Genomic DNA, 19,461 nt, shown 5'->3' with positions numbered 1-19,461 from the left:
CTGCTGAATATATTACACTTAATTCATTTTTCAAACATACTTGATCAAAGTGACTGTTATAGGACTGAAATAATTTGTTTAGTGCCTCATTCGGGAAGTTTTCTCTATAAGCAGAAAATTTTTGAGAATCTAGAAGATATGTGAACTGAAGCTTTCCATAATCAGAAAATCTGTCAGTAATTTCCATGTGCATACGATCTAGTATGCTGTAGTACAGCTGCCTGTATTTCAATTCATCATCTCCTTTTCGTCGCTTTAATGGTGGTTCCATTGTATTGGCTGAAGAATTTTCATTTTCCATATTACTCCATATGGACGGAAACCCACTACGTCTGAACTCGGATATAGTATTTTATTTTTTAACTTTGATACCTCTTGCAAGTAGTATGCTATGTCTAGACTTTTTGTCTGAAGAATATTGTAGAGCACATCTGTATGTGCGAACACTCTAGCATAGACTTCAAGAAGAAATATATTCTGAAACTGTGTGAAAAAATTCAAATATCCTTGAGCCTGCACATTTACAGCATCATCCCAGTTTTCTTCAGAGTCATTACAAATGATATTTTTAAAGAAAGCAGTCCGTTTTTCTCTGTATTCCTTTACTGTATTTACAAGCCGAGATGTAAAATTCAATCTAGTTGGTGCTACTTTTGGGAGTTTCTTGTTCATAAATTCCTTAAGTTTTCTGATCTTTTAGGAGATGATGAGAAAAATGCAGCTAAACCCGACAGTGTTTTGAAAAAAATGCGGCATTCTGGAATGGATGAAGTAGTTTGTTGCAAAACTAAATTGAGAACATGGCTGTAACAATGGACAAATAGTGCTTGAGGATACTTTTCTTGAACTTTTGTTTTTAAGCCATTAATATTTCCCGCCATAACTGAAGCACCATCGTATGTCTGTGCAATTAACTTATTGCCGACATTGTATTCTGCTATAACACCTTCCACATGCTGAAAACAAGCAGCAGCAGTTTTGCCCGAACTGACATTTGTGAATCCTATAAACCGTTCTTGAACATTGGCAGTACTATCGACGTATCTTAAAACAGTGGACAATTGACTCTGATTAGAGCAGTCACTTGTTTCATCAACAACAATGGCCGCAAAAGGTGCTTCTTCTATTTCAGATTTTATGTTCTTTATCATAACCCCACTCATAGCAAATATTAAGTCATTATGAATTGCGGGAGAAGTACCACGAAATACTGTTGAACTCTCAAGATGATTGGCCAGTAAATGGTCAAATTCACTTAAGGAACTTAAATATTCAATATAATTTCCTCTATTGTCTGATTCCACACTCTCATTATGATCCCGAAAAGCCAATTCTTGTTTTCCTAGAAAGCAGACTGCGTTAATAAGATGCAGTAAAATCTCCCGATTTTTTTTCCACAGGAGCATTGTGTTGGTTGATATGTAGAGCTTTTTGCTTATCTAGCTGTAAATCAATTCTTGTCTTCCCAAAGTTTGCAAAGTTCATGCTACTACAAATATGAGCTTTTGATTTGTCGTATTTTAGGACTGCCGTTCGGAGGGAGTTGATATTAGAAAACCCTCTTTTGACCACACATTAGTTTCGCGGCTAAATAACAAACATGGCCAGCAAAATAGTTTAGACAGTTTAGAACTACCACACAACCAATTCCACTTACCATATGATGTTGAAGTGAAATGGCGTGTGTACTCACGCTGTTTTTCTTTTACGTCCATGGACAAATTTAACTCAGGAGTTGGTCTTTCCATTTTCACAATTTCAACTTCCTCGTTGTATGTGCGACGGTTAAAAGGCACTTTTAATAAACCTTCTATTACACAGTCATTTTCAACACAAACCTCTCCAGAAGCTTGTTCTGCCATATTTTTCACAATATCACTTAATTGGGAATTAAAAACTTAATAATTCACAATTAATATAACTCTTAGACACTCGAACAAATCACAGATTTAAAATACTGCACTGCAAGAACACAATTACATTCATGAGCTAGCGTGCTAAGCGTATTGTTGCTTCGCGCCTGCGAAGAAACCGATCACGAGAGCGGCAACTCACCCGGCCTTACACTGCACGATGGAAACAGATGGGCAGTTGTGCGACCAGACAGCGTGAGCGGTACGGTCACAGGCTACCTCACGTAGCAAGCGGTTTCTCCAGTGATGCTGCCTTGACAACTTGTTTCTTTTCGAGAGCAGAGAGCGCATATAAATCTAACAATTACTTTAATTTTAATTACTGTGGTAAAACTAATAATACAAAATTATTACATTATGTTATATTACAAACTTTTTCTTTTGTAATTTCCTTGGGCTACCGCTGGTAGCCCCGGTAGTCCGCAAAATACGCCCCTGTTATACAGAAGTCCGCCCCTCGAGAACACAATGTTAGGGGAGAGTCGGGTAGTATCGGACATCGGGTAATATCGGACAGTGCGTTTCTTTTATCTACCACCATATGGTAGTACCTGAATGACATGATTACGTTTCTCTATGCGACACCACAGAAACGTAACCATGTCAATCAGGTACTATTATCGTGTGGTAGATGAAAGAAACTCACTGTCCGATATTACCCGCTGTCCGATACTACCCGACTCTCCCCTATAACTGCTTCAATGCTTCGCTAAAAGCAACATTTCTTACAAATTCATGAGCTAGTCCTCCCCCACACTCATCCCCTCTGAAGTGTTAACAAAAGAGAAACCTGTTCTATTTAGGCAGCTATGAAGCAAGCTGGATAGTCCTCTTGCTTTAGAGAAAGAAGTGTGAATGACAGACGAGGATAGTGTGAGTAACAGAGGACAGTGTTGGAGCCACAGTTTTCGTTGGCGACAACAACGTTTTTTTTTTTTTTTAACACACTTTTCCTCTACTTTTTAGCGTGTTCCCACTGCCGCAGGCTGTTTTAAAAGGTCTAGCTGGTTCACGTCTGAGAATGAACCCTTAGATGCAACTATTTCGCCTGTCTTTACTGGCTATAATTCACTTAAGGCACATCACACAATGAAAATTAAACATAACGTAAGCGTTAACTTAAGAATATAAACGTTACGGTAAAATCAAGAAGTCATACCATCATTCACGATGGGAACATAAACATAACCTCAAACATACTTGGTAACCATGGAAACATAACAACGACGCCATTTCCTCATATTCTGTCGTATACTTCAGCGCTCCACGATTGTGTTCTGTTTGCAAATCACGTAAGCATAAGTATGAAAGTTTGGAGTTTGCAAACTTTCGTGTTAACGTCTTACGGTAATGTTTATGTCAATGCTTATGTGAATCATTGTGAATGATCCCATTTGGTAGCCTGGGCGCAAACTTCTGTGTTTATGTTACGGTTATGTTTAATTTTCATTGTGAATGGACCTTTAAGCTCTAACCAAAAGAAGCCGAACATCCAGCAGTTTCTTTCAATAGTTACTCTTAATTATGAAGAGAATGAGTAGCGTCAAGAGACAGGGTGTTCAGTGAACCAGTGAACCTAAAGACGAGCCGCACCTGTGGCCATAGACAAATAAATAGACCACTGCGGCAAACTAAGGAGCATCTATGAGCATCCAACATCTATCATTTAAGTTAAACCCCCCTGGTGAAAACAATGTACCACATAACGGGTCACTATGTGTCTCAGTTCGTAGTTTGTGTTTGCCCAGTCTCTGGTTGTCATGGCGTCCGTTATGTAGAACTCACTCCAGATGGTGTTCTTCTTTCCTCTGAGTACTTCAATCAAGGGCTTACTCTTATGCTGGGGTGTTTGGCATGCACAGTTGCGTTCCAATATCTTCGATGAAGAAGCTTTCCTTCATTAGTTCGTATGTTAGTCTCGAGATTGTTGTTCTTCCTACTCCTAGTACTCTTTTCATGAAGGATGATTTGACTTGTTCAATTTTTCCCATGTCGCTGATTGTTAAGTTTCCCCATATGATGTTTAGTCCGTACGTGCTATAGCTGACCTAAATAAGGTCATTGCTGTTTTTGTTTCTAGTTGTTGCAGATTCTTGATATTGTACATCGATTTTATTGCAGTGGCTGCTCTTTCTTGAATGTGGATTCTGTATGATTTTAATATTGTTTGAAGCATTACACTTAAGTATTTAAATTTTTGCACTACCTGAAGTGGCTCGTTGTGTAATGTAGGGTGGCTTTTTTCCTTTGTTTGCCGCTGTTTCTGAAATTCATTTGTTTTGTTTTCTGGTGGTTTTATCTGTAGGCTGTTTTCCTCGGCCCATCTCACGAGTTTATTTAGGACCTGTTGTAGTTCTCCTATGTTGGACGAGCCTATCACCATGTCGTCTGCATACATAATTAACAATGCTGTGATGTCCTCTGTGATTTTTGTTATGTCTGTGGTCATGATATTGAAGAGGACCGGACTGATAGAATCTCCTTATAGTAGTGGTACCCCATTTGTCTGTACTATTTTCTATCTATTTGTCTATTCTATTTGTTTTCTGTTTATACATCAAGCGTTATAAAATAATAATTTATAACATAGATATATACGAGGGGTAAATTAGGTGCAAAATAAAAGTCATCTGTCTAAATAGTTATAAATACGACAATTTTTTCTAGTGTGAATCAGGCACTGTCCGAAGCTTGATTGTGACAAATTCACGCTACAGAAGATCGGTTATTTTTTGTGTCTAAGACTGTGCACTGAATTACCAGTGATTTATAATCATTGCGATTATTGGAAACAAACGTGACAATGACGGAAAAAGTGTGGAGGGCGCTGTTACCGCGTTCAAAGAGTGAAATCTCTACGTTATTTACTATTGGTGATGTGATGGATAAGACTGCAGATTTATATGATTTTGCCAAAGGGTAAATTGTGAGGACACGAGGGCTGTGTTCATTTCCTTAGCATGGCTTCTTTCAAGTAGGAAGTAAAAATCTGGGTCTGTAGTCGTAGATGTAAGTAGCTACAATAAAGAACTCTGTGCCTGATAGAGGGCTCCAGACAAAATTTGATGCCCACGTTAACTTCGCCACTAAATAACTGCTATGAAAGGAGATACAACATAGTATTAGGCAATGGCTATGATTTAGTGATCACTGAATGTATATGAAAAAAATAGCACAGTAAGGCATTTATTCTAAATCCGAATGAGCTGTAACGATTTTCTTTTCTATTATCAACACAAGATAAAGCTTGTTTAATAGCAAATTAAGATCCATAAATTATATTTCAACATTTCTCCTTCCCCTATACGATTTGAACAACTGATATTTAGACATTTCCGGTAATTGCACCTCTCCATTGAATGTTATTCTCTGGTGTAATAACCTATCATATGGTTTAAAGTTTCAACCGAAAATACAGTGAGGGCAGCTATAAGCACAGTCTCTTTTTTCGATGTTATTTAACGACTTTCAATTTATTTTCTTTCTTTCAGTTACAAATCACCAACGAGAATGTCTTTGGGGACTATGTATGCAATGCAACAAATAGTTTAGGAAAGATGGAGAAAAAAATCTCACTTCTTAAGGGCTCAAAGCCATTTGTTCCATCTGTGTTAATCGATGGAATAACACCTGAATCTGTAAGAATTGAAATAGGAAGTCCAGACAACGAGGAACTGGAAATTCTGGGCTATCGTGTTCAATATATCAGGAAAGAGCCACCAATAGATGACTGGGAGAATGCAAATAATGTAAATTTCAATGCAGGTAAGCACAGCATCGACTTTCAAATTCTGCACCTTAAACTACCAGTGAATTTTAGGTCATACTTATAATTACGATTACAAAACATTCTCTACACCTACACATCCTGTTTACTTGAAAAATTTTCTGGGCGAGTTTTCGAGGAAATTGCGTCCTGTTGTTGAATTATGAGAAAAACTCTCTTAGCATCTCAAAATAGATTTTGATATCATGGGCGCCCGCAGGGGGTAGCCAGTGTACCACTGAGATTTTTATTTTTATGAGTTTTTTTTATTTATTTTTTTTATGAGTTCGATATATGTTTTCCCAAACCCTCAGTAAACAAGTCAACAAAAGCAAGTGCTTCAAATTACGAATGTGTGCACAAGGTAATTTAGATTTTAGAACTGGCTATTTTTTATGTTCAATTTTCTCTCTTCTTGTCCATCCATTTCCTCTAATTTTCTAACCATCTTGCTACCACTGAGATTGGATCCTGCAGGCGCCCTTGCTTGACATGTTAGTAGCCTATTTTCTTTAATGTTAAAATGAATGAAAAACAACAGTGCTATCAACTGTACACTCAAATTATCTTTGCTGCAAAAGAAAAGTGTCAGATGTTATAGTCCCGACGCTGTTATTTCCGGTGTGACTCCACCTCTTTGCTTACGTCTTAGAAAGTGAAGGCTCTATAAAGTCTAGGTAGGTAGTATCATTCGCCATTTTTGTTCTTACGTTGCCGAGCTACCATATGAGGAATCTATTTGCAACACCGTTAAACATTATCATGTCGTAACTCCTATGATAATAAATCAAATGCAATGTAATTCAGCAAATAATTGAGCGGCAAATAACATCTTCGTGTGCTCTTTGTGAACGCCAACTAAAGAGCTAAAATGGCGGGCGATTATATTAAGTATTTAACGAGCCTTAAGAAATGAATCAGCGAATCACAAGACGCACACGTTTAAATGTAGCCGACCTGCAACGCGATTGGCTGCCGGAAATTAGAGCGACGGGACTATAGATGTTATCAGCATCGCAGTTATGAAATAAAATCAGTCACTTGGAAGTAATTCTGTTGGCGAGTGCTGTCTAACTATGATTACATACAGTTTTTGTTAAATTTAGACCATTATACACTTTATATCTGATAGTGTTCATATACGTATATAGTCTTACAAATTGACGGGCATTCATGTCTGCAAATGTTTTGCCTAAATATTTTTTCTTAAATTGTGTGCTTTGGTGCGTTGTGATTCTGTAATTTAAATATGAAAGTTATGGATAAAGACTTCACAAAGAGAAACAGTAAAAAATGTAAGAAATTCTTGTAATATTATTTTGATTTTCTTTTTAAGTTTATTAGATTTAATGCAATATAAATACCTAGAAATTGTTTTACTGTAAAGAGTTCACTGAGCACACTCTCTGGAAATTTTGTAAGTAAAACACTGCAAACGAATCATTTAATTGAAGAATTATGCATGCAAAATATAATTTTTATTTAATAAATTGAAGAGTGTGACCCCAAAATGCGTTAAGTTCATTTTTATGAAAGGATTAGGTTAGAACTAGTTAGATATAGAACAGACTTTGTGGGAGTACAGGAGATTAGATTAGATGGGAATGGCATATTTCCAATAGGAGATTACTTGTTGTACTACAGGGCAGGAAACAATAATCACCAATTAGGAACAGGATTCTTTATTCATAAAAGAATACAATCAACAGTAAAAAAGGTCTAATTTATCCATCTTGATTACACAACTTTTAACACTGTATCACTTCGGAATATGTATGATAAGACTTTCTTGTGTTAAAATTTAACACAAGGAAGTCTTATCATACATATTGTAATTTATCAGTGACAGGTTATCGTACCTAGTCCTTAAGGATAAATGGTGTGTTATCATAGTTATAAATGCTCACACCCCTACAGAGGAGAAAAATTACTACTTACACTGCAAATAACTTAATGATACTGATTCACGTTGTTGCTACAAACTTTTGGAATTGGAAGCACAAAAGACATTTAAAATATTTTAAAATTGTGGAAGCTGGAAGAGAAATAGTGATTAGCTGTAAAAAAAAAGTTACCAAAATTTCGACAATTTAAAATATAGCAAAAAAAAATGTTAATCCAAGTAGGTAGCTTAGTGGTTCTAGTAAGTGAAGATGTGAGTAATAACCTCTTAAATTTCAACTTAGCTAATCCATTAATGGAGACTTTAAAAAAAAAATTTAAAAATTAATTTACCTAGTTTTCATGTATTTAAGCTGGCTGTACCCTCTGTAGTCAGTATCGCAACTATAGACAGTGAAAGTGTTGCTTAGAAATAAGAAAATAAAACTGACATATTTTCATTTCATTGTATCATTGTTAATCATCAACATTTATTTTATAAAAGTAAATGCACCGGTAACATTAGTTATTCTATTTATCTAATTCAATTATTACTGATTTCATAAAATAATTAATAGTACCGGTATTCATTCTTGATTCACACACTTTTAACGCTTCCTTGAGTATCACTAATAACATAAGTTTATACAGTGAAGTATAAAAATTGTTAATTTAACTAATTCTAATTATAATTATCAGTAGTAGAATTAACATGTACAGTATCTTTAATAATAGAGGTAGGAAGTAATTTTAAAATAAGAAGAAAATTAGCGTATGCACTGCTATTGATAGCTGACACGCAAAAGTGTTGCATTGCATGGTTGTCTCTGAATTCGCCAAAAAACATAGATTTTTAATGAGAAAGAATAAATGACTTCCTATTGTCACGCAATGCAACAGAGAAAGAGAGCACATTGATCATTTTTACCTTCCTCAATCAGCATATTCAGCACATACCAGTACGCAATTATTTAAACTTTCTGAATAAATGTATAAAATGAACAATTATGTGTCATTCATAAAGCTTTGTTCATTTATAGTTTTCATAGAGTTTCCTAGTAGGAAAAATATTTAAAAAGTATCTTTATTTCTCAGGAAATGTATCATACATTTTGGGCGGCCTACTTCAGAATACCCCATACACTGTGCGTGTGGCAGCTCGTAATGTTGCAGGATTCAGTGACTACACAGAAGATATACCATTCACTACCGAAAAGATCCATGCTGACCCTGTCACTGGTTCTACCGGTACTGCCACCTATATTTCCTCCAAAGCATCTCAGCTTTTAGTGATCATCACTCTCCAGAACATCATCTCTATCACAGGAGACCTGAAGCACAATTTGTGAAGTTAAACTTGTACTATAGATTAATGTAAACTTTACTTCACAAATGAAAATAATGAAGTGATTGTGTGGAGATTAAAAACAAAACTGCTTATGGAATAGGGAATAAGAGAAGAACATGGGAATGATGTTCTCTATTTTCTGGATTAACCTAGATAAATTGGTATTATCTGTTGTTTGTGATTGGTTAACGTTGTGCCTGTTCTTCTGGTACCGGTACTGAAACATTGTCCCCACAGCAACAAGTAATCGTAAAAGAACACAATGAAAGAAAGCAATAGTAGCCTTGTTTTCTGAGTTTCTGCTAAGAAAGAAATGGCATTCAACAGACATTTTATCTGTATTCAACAGAAAACTCTCTTTAAATAATTCGTAGTAGAACATCACTTGAACTTTAGCTTAGATTCTTTGGTTCTCTTCAGAGATGCAAGTTTCAGACTGTTACACGGATTATTACTTAGAAGAAACAGAGGATATTAACTGTAACTTAAGCAGCAAAGTGTAATGAAAAAATGTTTAATATAATCCAGCCATCACCCGTTATTATTGTAAGTAGGGTAAGCAAGTGATTTTACATCATACTCTTCTTTGCGCCATAGTTACAGAATAACTCTCCATATCTACTAAGTGTTTCTGTGTACATTATGTTTCACATGTTCCGAAGCTAATACTATGACAACACATTTTCGCGAACACAAGTGCATAGTAGGTAGAGGCACAAGATATCTGTGTAAAAATTAGTGATTGTAAAAGCACTAGATCTTTCCAAGAATTTTAAATGTTACCTTTGTGTTGAAGAATGTGTCAAATTTTATATATTATTATTCTCTCAGTAAGGTAAGCATAAAATAAAGATTGAATAAGAATGCCAAAAGTTTTTTTTTTTTTTTTTTAATTGTATGTTCGTGTTCAAAATTCAGAAATCAAGTCTTCTATTGATTTTTGAAGTCTTTATCTCAGCAGAAGTTGTTCAACTTTGAAGGGTCTTTAATGAGTGGGAGGAAAGATACAATGGTACGGTAATTATGTTTTTACCAGAGTGGTTTGTACATTCACTCATGTTAGACCAATAAAACTGTAAATTGCTTTATAATCAGTAAATGGAAGTAATTATTTGAGAGCACTATAAATAGCAATTAAAAGAGATTGAATATGCCAAGTACTTCCTGGTTCTTAACAGTCCAAAAATCATACTCATATGCATAGTGCCAAATTCTCACAGCAATTTAAAATTTTATATGATGCACTGTGATATTTAAATAGACATATTTGCTGCAAAAGAGCAAAATATTTAATATGCTATTACTTATATTTGAAAAGTTATTTCTAAAAACTAATTCAGAAATGTTACTCTGTTTAGTGAACTGCATATACAAGGAGAATTTATAAATAAGTTACAATGATTATAGTTTAAATATACAATTAAGTTCCAAATAATACAGAATAACTGTATTGTTACAGTTTTGTAAGATTCCTGCAAATGATGAGTTATTTATTTTACCGGTAATATAAAACAAGACATATTATACTGTATAACTTTGCTTTAGTGATTTAGCTTTCATTCCATTTCTTGTACGGTACGTAATCACTAGTCAGTTTGCTATAATTTTATAGTGGGCTATAGTTAAGAAATCAAATTCTTGTGTGCAGTACTACAGTTTTGTACAAATTGTTTCCATATTTGTCATGATAATGTAGGCTACACAAAAAACAAAGAGAAAAAGTTGGGAATGATATAAAAGAAAAAATATATAGTGTGTTTAACTTTCTTCTTGTGTAAAATAACCGTAATAATAACAGATTCAATGTGATTAATGTGACATAGATGAAATACATTGCCTCAATGATTTGGAACTCTTAATTCCAAACAACATAAATACAGAAAACTGCTCTGCTATACAACAGTCTCTTAAATTTGTAGACTGTGTCAAAATTTGATTATGAATCAGTATTGTTGAGAATGCTAAAAACCAGTTAAATAAGAATATTTGTAAATTTATTCTTTGAGCAACTCCTTGTTTTCAGGAGTTCCATGCTTTCATTAGTTGTTTAATCTCTGGTGAAAACATATAAATATGTCTGTGAAAAGCTGATTGCATTTGGTTTGCCATCACTTATATTGCAGGTTTGTATACAGTTTTTGTGTATATGTGTGAGTGAGTGTGTATTTGTATAAATAGTATACATGTTATAAATGGAGAGGAATATGTAAATGAGAGAGAATGAAACTAAGATTACTATATTTAAACTTCAAGAATCAAGTTGAAAGTGAATCAGCATTATTATGAATAATAATTATTATTAGTGCAAGATAATAAGAACAGTGAACACTCTTCATTGTATACATGTTTCTGATGTACGGTATGTAACACGCTGAATCCATAGCCACCCTTTTTTTTTATTATAATAGAATTAATATTATAGTGTTGCTATTGTTAATCTGTATATAGGCTTATATAATATAAACATCATATTTTTATTTATGCCAAAGATTATAAATTGTTATATCCTGTAAGTTAGTACTCCAGAATTTGAGTAAAATCTAATATGATAAAGAGACTTACTTCAGACACATGGTGCATACAAATTGTGGTGTGGCATTATTATTCAGTTGGATGGTTAAAGTAGGGGTCTCAAACAACGAACTCTTGTGCAGTCATGAAACTGAATGAAGAAGGATCTTAACGAATCATATTTGTGTGAGTTATAAATTATAAGGCATGAATTATTCTACTTACTAAGCAGACCTATTGCAATTGAGCCTATGACATGACACATTCTTATGTTTCTTGTTTGTTGAAATTTTGTCATTTTCATGGCATATTTAAACTAAAAGAAAAGAATATTAAGGTATTTCTTTTATGATTTGAATTAAGGTACCTAAATTTCAGATGCTTATGATGCACTGCATAATTAGGCCTACACATAAGAACAGTTAACGAAAATTAAATGAATTAAATACTAATATAGTCACAATCATGCTATAGTGACTATAGGTATTTAATTAATTAATTTGTTACATCAACGGACGTATATACGTCACCCAAACATGGTAAGATGAAGATTACATTTGGAAAATTAAATCATTTGGAATTTTCCTTTAATTTACCGGTATTTAATACAGTCACTGTAGAAATTCAGATCATTCTTGCAAATAAAGATGATGATTTGTCTACCTTAACCTAAGTGTTTATAGCCTACTACATAGGTCATGTATTTTTTTTTAATTTATATACTATCTACCAATACATAGACTACATACAATATCTATTATGGTAGTGAAGGAAACGAAGACCCTGACTTGTGTATATAAAATCTATTTTACTTCTTTTATCTTTCAATATACTTTATACTAATATATTGGTACCAATTAACACTACCTGTTTTATTTCTAGGCCTATTGAATAGGCCTACAGTTAGGGCTTAGCCTATTATGAATGAATTCTTGCTTTTCATAAAATTTCCCAATCATGACACATCTGTGTCAGTTATCAAAATCAAGAGTAAACACAGGCTGCGTCCTGTCACTAATGCCATAGAAAGACTCTCTGATATTATGTAAGCGTAGAAAATGTGAATACAGTACCGGTAAAGCACAAGAGGAAAAGTGCAATAAGAAAAGTTTGAGGCCCCTGAATTAAGTCCAAGAATTCAGGTGTTACTGTACCTGTAAAGCATTGTTTCCAGGAAGAATAGTGTCTGTCACCTTAATATAATGAATAAAATCTCTACAATCACAGGGAAATTCTAACTCTATCTATAATGAATGAATGTGTCAAATCTCCTAAGGATGAATGGTCGACTTTCTCTTATTTATGTTTTTGATTAATAATGCTTTGTAATTGGTGACTTAATTCTTCCAAGCCAATGCTTTCTCTTTAGTTATTATTAATCCAGCTATTATAAACAATTAATAAAGATCGACATTCCACAAGCAAGTGATTTGAATTGCTTTATAAATAGAATTATTGGTATTATAAATTGACATATAGAATGCTTGACATATTTTCTAATTTCCCAACTGTAGCTCCCAAAAGCAGATATAGATTGTGTGCAGCTCTTAGTGGTACCTCAATCATGTTATACCTTCTACTGTATATATTAAAAAATCATGTTAATACAACAAATTTATCTATGTAAAAGAAATCCTTAATTTTGTCTCTGAATGTTAAAACTGAAGTCCTAATACTTGCTTCCTTATGTGTCTGCACACATAATGAACATATTATATTGCTAATATATATTAGGACTTGATTTATATAAAATTTGTAAACTTTAGTCGAGTTAAACGAGAAAATATTAACGAAATGAAGTAACTTCATAAAAAATATATATAAGGCTCAATTTCAATAGTATGATTAAAAGCATGTTTGTAATATTACTCAAATTGTACAGTATTCATAAAAATTGAAACTGACAGAAACTTCACACTGATAATAGAATTTGGGAAGATCTTTTAAAGAAACGATAATAAAATATGACTGTACATAGATTGCCCTTAACACCTATCAGATAAGATTTTGAAGTAAGTGGGCTGTATTTGTATACCATGTTGCTATTAGGTCCCTTATATTATGCCGATGAATTGAGACTCATGCTGTGTGTCATCTATCTCTAATATGTAATAATTTTGTCCTCTCCAGTTCTCTCCTATGATAATTTATTTTGATAACTCGGCCATCAATTTCAATTGAATGTATATTTACAGCTGGAATGAGAAAATATAGAGATGTGACAACCAAATTCTCGCATCTATCACTCACTCAGATCCAAGACCAAGACAAATATTTGTATTTCAGGCATAGATCATAAGCTGTTATGGAATACTGTACAGATTCAGAGTATTCTTTATTTAATTATATCCTCAATACATCCAGTAGAACAGGAGTCAATAACTTCGTAGACTGACGGTCATATGGTGCTGCTGCACGTTGTATCCCAAGATGTGTTGTACGGACAATTAGTTCTATCTATATACCAGTACTACTCATCAATCACAGTCAATTAGTCTGTGTGCATGCTTTTGTGAACAATGTTAGCTGATGTGATAAGTCCATGATCCCAGTATTTTAACAGCATATAAATATCCAATTTTGTCAAAATTTAGACAATATGACAATCGAAAGTTTAAAATTTAGCAGGTGAGGATTGTTTACTTAAAGTTTTTTACAATTCAAGAAATTATTCACTCCCTTATAGCCTACAGAATCTACATAGGCATCACCGCAGTCTCTCTCATCTCCAGTCCTACAAGCTAACATGAGCCCAGGGGAGAGCCCACGGTACATACCACTACTACCAGCAACTAATGACCACATACCACAGGATCCAAGTTTGGTGGCTGCCTGCAGCTGACTCTACATTGGGGCAAACCCAAAATATGGGAAAGAAATGGAGTTGATGATGAAAGAGGGGAAGCGTAATTATGATAACAAAATGAGTCCGAAGTCCAATGCCGAAAGTTATCTAGTAATTATGCTTAAATTGGTTGAGGAAAACCTCGGAAAAACGTAAACCAGGTAATTTGTCCCAACCAGGTTTTGAACCTGCTAACCATTATTCCACAGTGGTGGATCAGTGGTGGTGATGGTACAGAATGGTTAGTAGTATTTTGAGACACTGTTCCATGCCTGGGCTATACTCACGTTGCAACTGAGAAAAGGGAGCCAAGTTGTCATTAATAATACCAGTAGCACCCATTCAGTATTCAATATTCAGTATTCATTTATTGATCACATGCATGATATGGGACATATCAAAAGTAACACATAATTACTAAGCTACAACACAGTACATTAACTAAAACATAACATACAAAATTTCAACATTAGGCTAATTATAAATAATTTCAACATTAATAAATAATAACCACAAGAACAGATGTAACACTTTCCAAGACAAATCACATTTCATTTAACAGTCTGAAATCAATTTCGACCAATGCATCCTTCATGAGAAGACATCCCTTCTTGAAGCCAAGATCTGGAAAATAAGAAATAAAATTTTAGATATAGGGCGTTCTTTTTCTATTCAGTTATGGCAATTTTCAATAAATTCGTTCATACTGTAAAAGCAGTTTTGATTAAAATTTTGTAAAGAGCTTTCTTAAATTTTTTATGTGCAGATATTTTTTAAGATAATTTAGTAGACTATTATACATAAGAAGGCCAGTATGAATGAAAATATTTTTATATAGAGTTGTGTTACAACTTTCAATAAAATTTTCTTTTTCTTTTTTTTTTTTTTGTATTGTGCTGGTGTGTGTCTGAATTTGTAGGAAAGCTATACAAATTATATTTGATAAAATTTAAGGTTTCATAAATAAAAATACAGGATAATGGCAAGCTATGTAATCTTTTTAAGAATGGCCAGCAGCTGGTAGTTTGAGATACTTGAACTTTTGTAGTTTAAATATTTGGATTGCATTAAGCGAATTACCCCAGAAGATTATACCACATGTTAGGGCATTATAACCCGTTTGTTATTGAAAGCAGAAATTGATATTTAAATCTGATAATAATGAGCACTAATCTGTGTTAAAGAATGGTTGAAAATGATGTCTCTCAGCAGAGACACATTTTTGACATCTGCATAGAAAATTCCCATTTACACGCATAAGTTCCTCAGGTGTAATATTAAAGCAATTTCTCGAATGACAATATATTATTTTAAATAATTGATTAAATGGCGATCTTACTACGTGTTAATTATGTAAGCATGTGCGGCTTACAGCTGTTTCGGTGCTATTCGACACCATCCTCAGAGCCTACTAGATCTCAGCGCTATCTCAACTTTGCTGCCTGTTGTGTGGGTGCGTTCATGTGATGAAGAATTGTGTCAAATAGTGTGTGTGTTCTGAAATTGATTTGTGTGTTGAGAATTTGACTGGGGTGTGTTTTAGTGTGCCTGTATATTTAATATTGTTCTAGTGTGTTGAGTTTTTGGTTTTTGGGTTGTATATGTAGGATTTCCATGTCTGTATTTATGTTATTGTATGTTAGCATTAGTTATGTGTTCGGCATATGTAGATGTATTGTGTCCTCTGGTTATTGCTTTAATGAGTTCTTTGTATCGAGTTTGGAATGATCTCCCTGTCTGTCCAATGTAGAAACGGTCGCAACTATTGCATGTGAGTTTGTATAAGCCTGTGTGGTTGTATTTATTTGTTTGTATTGTTTGTGTGTTGAGATGTCTTTGTAGTGTGTTTTCTGTTCTGTATGCTATGTTGTATTTCTGTTTTCTGAATGAGGATGCGATCTTGTGTGTGTTTTTGTTTTCGTATGTTAGTGTGATGTATTTCTTATGTTCTTGTGTTTGTGTTGTGTGTTTTTGTGTTTGTTGAGTTTTTGTTTTGTCTTCCTTATGATGTTGTCTATTATGTTTGGGTTACAACACAGCATACAGAAAACACACTACAAAGACATCTCAACACACAAACAACACAAACAAATAAATACAACCACACAGGCGTATACAAACTCACATACAATAGTTGCGACCATTTCTACATTGGACAGACAGACAGATCATTCCAAACTCGATACAAAGAACACATTAAAGCAATAACCAGAGGACACAATACATCTACATATGCCGAACACATAACTAATGCTTACCACACATACAATAATATAAATACAGACATGGAAATCCTACACATATAACCCAAAAACCAAAAACTCAACACACTAGAACAATATTAAATATACAGACACACTAAAACACACCCCAGTCAAATTCTCAACACACAGATCAATTTCAGAACACACACAATATTTGACATAACTCTTCATCACACGAACGCACCCACACAACAGGCAACGAAGTTGAGATAGCGCCGAGATCTAGTAGGCTCTGAGGATGGTGTTGAATAGCACCGAAACAGCTGTAAGCCGCACATGCTTACATAATTAATACGTAGTAAGATCGCCATTTAATCAATTATTTATATTCAAGTGTTAAAAGTAGTGTACGAAAGATTCAACATGAATATTATTTTAGTTCCTCTGTTGTGTTAGGATTATTCTTATAAACTTTGTCTTCTAAGTTTCCTACAAATAAAAATCACACGGAGTGAGATTGTGACTAAGAAGATGGATCAATTATTAATAAAAATTGTATATTTATTCTTACACAATAAGTTAGAAAATTTCGGCAATATTATATATGTAGGCTTATAGGCCTACTATGTTTTACTACAATTTACATATTCTTCATTGTTCTACTGTATGTACAGTTTTAACACTTATATAATAATCACTGATTAACTATATATCTTCTTTGCTGTGTTAATATGAGGAAATTACCTTGCTGACTAGTTTCGAAGTAATAGGCTTTGGACAATGAAGCATATCACTTCGAAACTAGTCAGCCAGGTAATTTCCTAAAAAGTTAACACAGTAAAGAAGATATAACGTTAATCAGTGAATTTACATATGATTTAACTTTCTCTATAAAGTGGAATTAATGAAACGAAACCAAAAACATGAAATGAAGAGATGTACAAATTAAAGTAGAATCTGAAAACAGATCTAATGAGTTTCGAAAATGTCGATAACAATAAAAAATGGAGTTCTACACATACATTAAAAATAAAATTTGTGGTAAAACAAGGCGAACATTTGCTGCTGACACTCAACGCTATTTTGGGTTAAAGAATATATTTATACATCCTGATTACATAACTTTTAACACTATATCACTTTGGAATATAAAGCATACCGGTATATACAGAGTATATACATAAAGTCTTATAAGTTGTTGTTGGTGTTGTTTAGTCAACTGTCCGAAGACAGTTCTGAACCTCAAAAGTGATACCAAGAAGGCAGGAGATAATGGGGTAGGGTGGCCAGTTCCTTTTTCCCTCCATTGCATTACATCGCCAACTAGCTACGTAATACACTAGTCAGACTTCAGATGCATATAAACAATTGTTCTTCCTCTGACACATATCATCAAGTGAGATGTACTGCCTGATAATATTGTACATATCAGCCAGAACCTCAATCAGAGGATCTGTTACAAGTTAATATCTCTTAAATGAATAGATAAAATCGAATGCTTTGTCTTCTAAATTTTATTGGAGGAAGGGGTCTTCCAAACTGTGATATGGGCAATATTTTCCCGGGACCCCTTTAGGGAGGTGCCGGGGTGCATTTTCAGATTTTTAAATGAAACCATGTAATTGTTTTTTTTTTATATTGTTGTTCCCCTCAATAAACTAAGCAACTTTTATTGAAACTTTTTTAATAAATTGTTGAGCAGTTACAGGCTGTTTTCATTGCAGTTGTAGTAGTAGAAAAGATTACAAAATGAATAAGGAAATTAATTAATACCAAGGTATTTACTTTAAATTATGTCATTAAGTGCTCAAGGTAGCCTTCATTAACATAACATCTAAGCACTTGGTGATTCTTGTGGAAAGATTTTCTCTAACTTTTAACTGTTAGTAGTGCTAATAGTGCACCAAGCTTCACTTATTCGACGTTTCATATCCTCTTTTGTTGTAGGTGGTGTAACATGACTTTTTCTTTTATGTATCCCAAAAGAAAATAGTCCAATGGTGTTATATCGAATGAGCAATGTGGCCATGCAACAGGTCCAGCACTTCCAATCCACCTATCACCAAATTTCTCATTTAATAGTTCACGTGTACATATTGCAAAATTCGGTGGTGCACCGTCCTGCTGATACTACATTTCTCTTCTGGAATTCAAGGGAATATTTTCCCAGAGGGGAGGTAATTCATGGTTGGGAAAATGGCAATACGAGTCAGCAGTAACTGTGCCTTCAAAGAAGTAAGGACCGATAACAAAATTACCAAGAATTCCACACCAAACATTCAGTGACCAACAATGCTGAAAAGGCACAATTCTCATCCATTGGGGGTTTTCAGGTGTCCAATAATGCATATTATGCCTATTAACAGGTCCAGTGTTTGAGAATGTCGCTTCATCTGAAAATAATATATCTGCCAAGAATGAATCTTTCTATGCAACCACTCGAAGCTGAAAATCTCTTTGTGCGAGGTCTTGATGCATACACATATGTTAAAGATGGTAAAGGTGATGCTTCAGTATCCGCTGCACTGAAATGCAGCTAATCCCACTGTCTTTGGCCAATTCATGTTGACTTATCTGTGGATTTACTTTTACAGCAGCAAGAATATTGATAGTACTTTCATCATTCACATTTGATTTCACCTTCAAGCGATTCTTGTTCTTTACACTTCCATTTTTATGCAGCCGTGTTTCCAGTTGTTTGAATTTCATATGAGACATTTGCATCCCATATCATTCATTTAAACACTACCGCTGCAATTCTATAGTTTCTCCTGCATTCACCTAGCACCACTGCCTGGTGGATCATATCCTATGGCTGTTTACACTGTCTGTTCAATCAACAGTTATGCGCAAGCAGCCTTTGCGCCGGAAATGCCAACAAATCAGCCATTGTTATTCCAGCGCGCGCTATTTGACATATACAGTTGTAAGGGAATGAATGTAGCTTATGTAGCCTAAATCAGAATCAGATTTTTTAATTTTAAGGGCCACGG

General features: G+C 34.1%; 2 protein-coding genes across 2 annotated transcripts in view; one reads left to right on the top strand and one right to left on the bottom strand.

Moving 5' to 3' along the window:
- LOC138704247 (lachesin-like) overlaps positions 1-9,052 on the top strand; it is a 58,939-nt gene extending 49,887 nt beyond the window's left edge. The window contains exons 7-8 of the mRNA XM_069832125.1: positions 5,314-5,678; positions 8,656-9,052. Of these exons, the coding sequence (XP_069688226.1) occupies positions 5,314-5,678; positions 8,656-8,909 (619 nt within the window). The 3' untranslated portion in view covers positions 8,910-9,052. The remainder of the gene's footprint in view (positions 1-5,313; positions 5,679-8,655) is intronic.
- A 5,548-nt stretch (positions 9,053-14,600) lies between these two features.
- The window catches only part of LOC138705123 (proline-rich protein 36-like), a 105,664-nt gene continuing 100,803 nt past the window's right edge, over positions 14,601-19,461 (bottom strand). The window contains exon 3 of the mRNA XM_069833775.1: positions 14,601-14,888. The gene's annotated coding sequence lies outside the window, so the exon portion shown is untranslated. The remainder of the gene's footprint in view (positions 14,889-19,461) is intronic.

This window comes from Periplaneta americana, chromosome 8, assembly GCF_040183065.1.
Source record: "Periplaneta americana isolate PAMFEO1 chromosome 8, P.americana_PAMFEO1_priV1, whole genome shotgun sequence".
Taxonomy (NCBI): Eukaryota; Metazoa; Arthropoda; class Insecta; order Blattodea; family Blattidae; genus Periplaneta; species Periplaneta americana.
Note: the sequence above shows the minus strand (reverse complement) of the source record. Positions and strands in the feature narration are given on the sequence as shown.